Here is an 8249-nt window from a genome sequence, read left to right as displayed (position 1 = left end):
TTACATTACCAAACTATAACAAATCGTTTATATTTTTCACTCTGGTTAATTGTTGCACACTGTTTTCTGGCAGAGGTCACAATCGGGCAGCGTCCCGGCCAACGGTGTAGTTCGGTTGTTGTAAAACAAGTAGTTGGTGATTTCCGCAGAAATTTTAACCGAATTTGGATCAGCTTCGGGTGGGCAGACAACAATCCGGCTGGCGTCATCGGCTATCAGCTCCACGGTGACAGCGAGAGTCTAAAAATAAACGGAATATAAATTATATGCTCTCAGGGAGGTTAAATGGTTAGGTCTTAATAAAGTCCGTCGTTCACTCTGCGGGAAGAAGTATGAGTTTACGCGAATTACTTTTGGGTTTTAAAAGACTCTCACTTTGGTTCAACGAACCATAGAAGTAGGCTCCCCAGACTTCCTACTTTGGTAGGACATGTCCTACATCGTCCTTATTTAGACCAAAAAGTTCTACTTTTCATATTTTGTTGCTACAGTTACATTTAGCAAAGTTTGAATAAAAAAACATTGTTTTATGGAAATAAGATTAGAAACGGAGTTGTACACTTTTCCTTTCAAAAGTTTTCCATGGATGTACCTTCTCAAAAACGGCGATGCAAAACTAATTGAACACATCAGATTAGTATTCACCTGGATCTCTGAGATAACGTATATATTCATGATCACTTGCTGCTAAGTCAATTGTTGAAATTTTAAATGGATAAATTTATTTCGGAGAGTTGCCAAGTGTATCTAACTGTAGCGAAACTTAGAGGAGCCTAATAGGCCGTCGAATAGAGCAGGAAACGTTTCCCGAAGAATGGAAATGCTTTGTCAAAGGAAAGGGGGTAAAGCATACAACGATAAGACTTTACCTTCTGCGTATGCCGAGCTGTTAGGTTCGTCGTGAATGTTGTGAGGGATACCTCCACCGCTGCGGAGTATCTGAGTAGAACGCACTCCCTACAAGGGAAGTTGCGAGGATAAGACTTCACCTTCTTCGCAGTCGAACTCGTAGGGGGAAGAGTATTTACGCCGCAAAATACTCTCGAGTAAAGTGACTTCACGTTGTCGGCGGCTGGGTCACTCGAATCGGTGTACGATAACGTCTTCGCCGGGAATCATCTGGGATGTTTCATAAAGCTCCGGACGTATGCTGTGACAGACGCGTATCCAGGAAGTTGCTAAGTTGCTCTCGATTCGGCAAACGGACGGGTAAAGAGGAGAGGGAAGCGAGCCAAACCAAACGGAGTCAAGATCTCGAGTCGTTAGACGAGAGGTCATTGTTGTCGTAACCAGGGCCATCTTCATCCATGTCATCGGTATCTCCGAAAAGCTCCCTTTCGATCAGCTTGCGGGAGGCCATCGTTTTCATCGGCTGGCTGGAGTCCGGACGGCTGGGACCCGAATGGTTAGAAACACGGCTTGCCACTCACCTTCGAGCTCGGTTTATCCATCCTACACTTTCACTTTATTAATTATGATTCAACAGTTACAAAAATCCCTTTCTTAGTCGCACTTTGCATGTTCAACCAAAGAGATGTCCGTGATAGAGACACTCCTTCCAAGTGTATCGCGAGAACCACGTTTTTGGAGGAATTTGATAGGTGATTTCGAACGTTTGTTCAGAATTTATCCTAATACAGAGTTTAATTTATGTATTTTAAGTTATCCAAGGAAAAGCTTGAACTATTAGACTAAATACAAACCAAATTTATCTTAAAACACCCAAGATTCAACGGATATAAGCCGAAACTTGTATCATTTTGGTCGAATTTCTAATTCATTGATTCTTATTCTTCCTTCCACATGTTTGTACCACAATTGGTCTCTTGCAGTGGTCTAGAACAGAGGTCGAGTGCACGATAGTCATGCAAACCATGCGAGCCTTGAGTTTCGAATAAAGGCCGAACTTCGAGTCGTCAGAGGAGAGGCCCTTAGTCTTGAATCGTAACAAGAGGCAGGGTATGTATGCTGGAGTTTGACTTGAAATTGAGTAAGCCGATGAGCGCTTAATCGCGGACTTGGTCTTCCATTTCGGGTACAGCCTTCGATGCAGGTCCGGATGGGAATTATGACCAGAGGCTTTATAGCGCAGGGGTACATAGTATCATGAGTCGACCAATTTTACCCATGGACCCAGAGTAGCATACTGGGGGGATGTGGTGGCTCACCCTACCTTGGGATGCAATCCTTAAAAATGATTTACCACCTGGGTGATTATCTATTAAAAAAAGACCTATGCTTTGAACTGGTAGTTCCACCTCCTCGTGGTCCAGGGTGGAAACGTGTCTGCAAGTCCCGGTGATTGCAGATGTACGGCTAAGAGAACTATCACGAAACCCACTAAAGGCCGTCGACAATGTAGAAAATAGGACTATGATAGAAAAAAGTATTAGATAACAAGAGAAAACTAGAAGCATATTTGTCGAAGTGTGTAATAGCCATTGACTTGGCGAAGAGAGATTGAGTATATGGATATAGAGTGTATCTATATATATAAAAAGCAATTTCTGTATGTTTGTTTGTTTGTTTGTTTGTTTGTTTGTTTGTTTGTTTGTTTGTTTGTTTGTTTGTTTGTTTGTTTGTTTGTTTGTTTGTCCTCTATAGACTCAGCCGTCTTAAGAGCTAGAGAGCTGAAATTTGGCATGGATACTCATTAGGACCAAGAAGGATGAAAAATGTTTTCAGATTTTCGGATGACCCCTTCTGAAGGGGGTCGTCCATACAAGACAAATATTGTTTTCGCGATATTGACGTTATTTTTCGTCGGATTGTGTTGAAAATTTGCACGTGAGTGTGTTGAAAGACGAGCAATGAATTTCAGGTGTCATATTTTGTGTAAGGGGACAGCCAAAGGGGTCGTCCATATTAACTGTTCACTGTTAATGCGATATTGACGTTATTATACATCGTATTCAGATGAAAATTGGTACACGATAGTTTTGAGTGACGTGCAATCGATTTGAGGTATCCAATTTAGTGTAAGGGGCCGGCAAAAGGGGTCGTCCATATTAAATTTTCAGTATCTTAATGATATTGTCGTTTTTACACATCGGATTGGGATGAAAATTTGCACATAGGAGTTATTAGGGACAAATAACTGGTTTCACTTATCCAAACTAAAATCAGGGGTCGGTCAAAGGGGTCATCCATGTTAACTTTCCACTGTTGATGCAATATTGTCGTTATTATACATCGGATTCAGACGAAAATTTTAACACGAGGGTTTTGAGAGATGACCAATGGATTTCAGGTATTCAATTCAGTTTAAGGGGCCGGCAAAGGGGGTCGTCCATATAAACCTTTCAATATTTTTGCAATATCGACGTTATTATACATCGGATTGGGATGAAAATTTCCACACGGTAGTTTTCAGGGACGGACAATCGATCTCAGATGTCAAATATTTTGCCAGGGGTCGACGAAAGGGGTCGTCCATATAAATTAATTTTTCACTATTTTTAGCAATATTGACGTAATTATACAGCATTCCATTGCTTTGAAAATTTGCACACGGAAGTTTTGAGGGAAGGGCAATCGATTTCAGATATCAAAATTTATATAAGAGCCCCCGAAAGAGGTTTAGCTTTTTGGCAATAATTGCGTTGTTATGCAATAATGTAGTCAAAATTTATACACGTGGTTTTTGATTCCTGATTTCATATTTAGTAGCAGACGACAGACGAAGTGATCGTCCAATATTTTTGCAATGATTACTTAACAATGAATCTGGAAAATGCTTGGCAATTGACTTTCATACAAACTGTTCACGTTCCAAGTTGAAAGCGAAACGGAGTTCGTATGGGATCAGCTAGTTATAGATGAAATAGTTCGTGTACGGTAGAAAATAGAGGGAGATTGAACGAGGGATTTAACGAAAAAGACACGTTGAACTAGTATACGTCGAACTTGTAGTCAGTTTTTGGAGCGATATTGTACGAGATTGAAGTGTATGAGTAATAGATAGTAGAGAAGCAAGCAAAATCAGAAAAAGGTTCTAACGAACAATAATGGCGAATTATGCGTCTTACGGAATGAAATTTGTAAACATATTCTATTCCAAGATCCGGTAGATACGACGGACAGATCTGGACATCTGGGTATTTAGATCCCAGTACTCTGGTGTCCGTCACGCGTTCGGGGGTTCATGTCCCTGAACTGTGGATGTGGCCGAATGGAGTGCGATCGACAACAACTATGGATGATGTTTTTGATAAATCTGTGCCTATGGCTCGTCTTCCTCTTCGAACTCCTTGGACTAATGCTCGTTTGAAACGGCTAAAACAGCTTCGTTCAAAATTGCTGCGAAAATTTACTAACTCCAGGTGTCCTTTAATTAAACTGCTACTTAATAACGCTACCAAGCAATACCGGGTCTACAATCGACTATGCTACCGTCGCTATGTGGATCGTACTCAGAGTGAGCATCGCCTTAATCCAAAAAGTTTTGGAAATTCGTTAATACCAAACGGAAGGAATCTGGTCTGCCTGCGCAGCTGCATTTAGATGATAGAACTGCCATATCACCTGCTGAAAAATGTAATCTGTTTGCGGAGTACTTCTCCAGTGTATTCTAAATACAATCGCCAACCGCAGATCAAATCAACGCAGCCATCAAACGATTGCCCATGGATGTGCTAAACCTTGACGTGTTTGTTATAAGCGAGGAAATGGTTTCAGAGTCTATAAGGAATCTAAAGTACTCTACTTCAGCTACACAGGATGGAATACCTGCTTGCGTGTTAAAAAAGTGCCTTCCTCTACACTGCAAAAAATCCACACTTCGGATGTATGTTTCCCTCACACATAAGTCTTCAAAATTCCTCTACGCATATATTTTATATGATTCTCATAACAATTAAATCGTTCACACATAAGTTTTAAGTGGGGTAAATATATGAGGCTGACTGAAATGAAATGAGCGTGTGCGAACAGTCAAATTTTCATCGAACCGGCTGTCGATGTTTTCTCTGTTTCTGTTTCAAAATGGCGCACGCGGAAATAAGATTCGAACATGAAAAGAAATTTAACGAAAACTGTAAAAAAAGTTAGTTTCCTGTTGCTAGACGACCGGGTGCGATTCGGATTCATTCGGGTTCAATCATGAGGAGAGGATTAAAGCTGCGGTTCCGGATGTACGTCCCCGTGTTTGCCAGGCTCACTGATATGGCCTGAGTTTGTTATTTATTTTCATAAGGTCAATTGATTACGGTTTTTTTTCAGAACCTGCACAGAGAACTGCCTCAGCAGATGCTCCCTCAGGACCCGAAAAGTTCAAAAAGCAAAAGCTACATCAGAGTTAATGATTCAGAACATCCGGGAATGTGGAAGCAAAAAGTTCTCGAACCTGGATGCAGCTGCATCTTCAACCACCAACAACCTGAATCAAGCCGCTCGAACCATCTGGAACAACCGGTGCTGCTCCCCCTGGATCTGGACGGGGATCTTCATTCTTAAAATTCCCTTAACCAATCAGTGACCCATCAAGGAATGAAGAAGTGTGAGGAAAACAGTTTGTGCAATTTTAAATAAAGAAATTAGGAATAAAGCTATGAAAGTCCAAAGTTATTAAGCATATAATTCTCCCTTGAAATTAATTAAAGCAATTTGCCACGCATATATACTCTAAATGCAGAAATTTATTCAAATTATTTGTCCCCCATGTGCCTTTCATATTTCTCCACTTATAACCTTTCGATGTTTTGGGCTATATGTACGCACACATATTTTTCAACTGTACAACTAATTGCAAAAAACTATAAAGGTTGACACATAGCCCAAATGTGTCGAATTCGTTAAGTGTACTATTGAAGCCTCTAACCTATATTTTCAATCAGTCCATTGGACTGCAGCAATTTTCTGCCATGTGGAAAAAATCTTTTATGAGCCCAATCTTCAAAAAAGGTGATAAGCAAGAGGTGCGCAATTACCGAGGTGTCAAATCGCTAGCTGCCTGCTCGAAGGTCTTAGAGAGAATTGTCAACAATGTCATGTTTTCAGCTTGTCGTAATTGGATCTCAGACAATCTGCACGGATTTTTTCCGAAACGCTCGATAACATCAAACTTGGCAGTGTTCACATCATTCTGTATATCCAATATGGATGGTGGCAAGCAAGTTGACGCTATCTACACGGACATTACTGCTGCATTCGATTCAGTTAATCACGTAATTCTGCTTTAAAAGTTGCAACGTTTGGGATTCTCCAAAAGACTATGTGCATGGATCAGAAGCTACCTAACTAATAGTCGTCTAGCCGTTGAAATTGGATCATCAGAATCTGTAGATTTCATCCCAACTTTAGAGATACCACAAGGTAGTAGCTTGGGCCCGCTATTGTTCACACTATTCTGCAACGGCATAAATTTGCCGCTTGTTGGATGTGGAGTACGCAGACGATTTGAAAATTTTTCTGGTCATAAACAGTTTATCCGATTGTCATATATTACAGCAATTTATCGGTACCGTAGTAAATTGGTGCGCTGGAAACCTACTAGTTTTGAGCATTTCTAAGTGCTGTATCATAACATTCGGACGGAAGAAAAATCCTTTCATGTACGACTATAACATACAAGGCGAAGTTTTAGAACGTGTAAATCAAATAAAGGACCTGGGCATTGTTTTGGATAGTCACCTGACTTTTAAGCGTCATTACTGTGTCACACTTGAAAAGGCCAACCGAATGCTGGGATTTATCATACGTTTGAGTAAAGAATTTACAGATCCTGTCTGCTTACGAGCTCTGTATTGCTGTCTGGTGCGTTCAATTTTAGAATCTGAAAACCTGGTGTGGTGGCCTTATGAAGCTGTATGGGTAGCGCGTTTTGAAGCGATTCAACGTAAATTCGTCCGTTATGCTCTTCGTGAGCTGCCTTGGGAGAACCCTTTAAACCTGCCGCCGTATGCAAAACGTTATGCTCTGCTTGGGCTTCAGACGCTGTCACATCGTCATACCATCGGTTAATCACTGTTCGTGGCAAAGATTCTTCGCAATGAAATCGACTGTTCCTGGATATTATCTCGTTGCAATATATATGCACCAGAAAGAGCTCTCCGACATCGTGACTGGCTTTCACTGGAAATAAGAAGTGCGCGCTATGGCAACAACGACCCCTTACGTTCCGCAAAAATAAGCTTGTTACGCAACTACGCTCTGTTTGATTTTAATGTCTCAACTGCAACCTTTAAACGCCTGATTGAATGTAACCTTCGTGATCAAATGAGAAACAATCAATAGTGACTAAATGTACGATTTCTGTAAAATTAGTATTAAGATAATCATTAATACAACTATGTCAGATGATTTAATTTTTATAAACAATAAACAATAAACTTGTTTTGCGTTTCGGGACCTCCTAGAAACATAGACCAATGTGGATTATCTGTTGGCTTGGATACTGTAACTGAATGTTGCAAAGGTTTTCCACGGGGCCTGCCAAAGAATGATCCGGTTACTTTTAAAACAAAAATATCGAAAACGACGTCAAAAAGCAAATCGCACACGACGGACGTCAGCAAAGCAATCCAAAACTTTGATACTTTTCGAATTATACAGTAACACGTCAACTTGATTTGACAACCGTGGTTTAAAAATATCTTCCGTCACGAGAAGAGAAGTCCATGACGACAGTCAAGTTTTTCCAGTCTCTTCAAGATTGACTAGCAGATGATTAAGATCTGAAACGTGTTGGTGAAGGAAAATCAGCAACCATGTCAACCGTGATGTTTGAAAAATTTTTTGCTCTAATAATTGGAATCGCATCAAGGTCACTTAAAAGTGACTTTCTCGGTCCGATAATCAGACTATTGTTGTTTTATCCAATAGAACTTGATAGTCGTCTGGTCTAGCAGTATTATTGGTAAGGTTTGCAATTGACTAGGAAGTTAAAATGAGTAGAAACTTCGACTTTGGTATATACTTGTGCTAGTGAGTTTTTGCAAATCCAGAAAAGATTCCTTCAGTGTGAAGTTCAACAAAACTGTGTTGGAAAACTACTTTGATATATATAGATGGTCCTAAATAAACCCGAAAAATCATTATTCAGACTTAATTCGGCTTTAACTGCAAGATAGTGCTGCCATATTCTTGGTCCTCAACGCCAATTGTTTCATCAAAAAAGTAAAGCGTTCCAGGGTCGAGTGCTGACTGTGATAGAACGAGCTATTGCGGGAATCGTTTTTCCCGTAAGCGTTTCGAAAGCCTCCAGTGACCTCTTCGAGGCGGGAGTTATTAGACCATGTGGTTTTTCAAGC

General features: G+C 40.5%; 1 protein-coding gene across 1 annotated transcript in view; it reads right to left on the bottom strand.

Moving 5' to 3' along the window:
- The window catches only part of LOC129757580 (uncharacterized), a 32206-nt gene continuing 23957 nt past the window's right edge, over positions 1-8249 (bottom strand). The window contains exon 4 of the mRNA XM_055754853.1: positions 1-240. Coding sequence (XP_055610828.1) covers positions 46-240 — 195 coding nt within the window. The 3' untranslated portion in view covers positions 1-45. The remainder of the gene's footprint in view (positions 241-8249) is intronic.

The sequence above is a fragment of the Uranotaenia lowii genome, chromosome 3 (assembly GCF_029784155.1).
Source record: "Uranotaenia lowii strain MFRU-FL chromosome 3, ASM2978415v1, whole genome shotgun sequence".
In the NCBI taxonomy this organism is placed as follows: domain Eukaryota; kingdom Metazoa; phylum Arthropoda; class Insecta; order Diptera; family Culicidae; genus Uranotaenia; species Uranotaenia lowii.
Note: the sequence above shows the minus strand (reverse complement) of the source record. Positions and strands in the feature narration are given on the sequence as shown.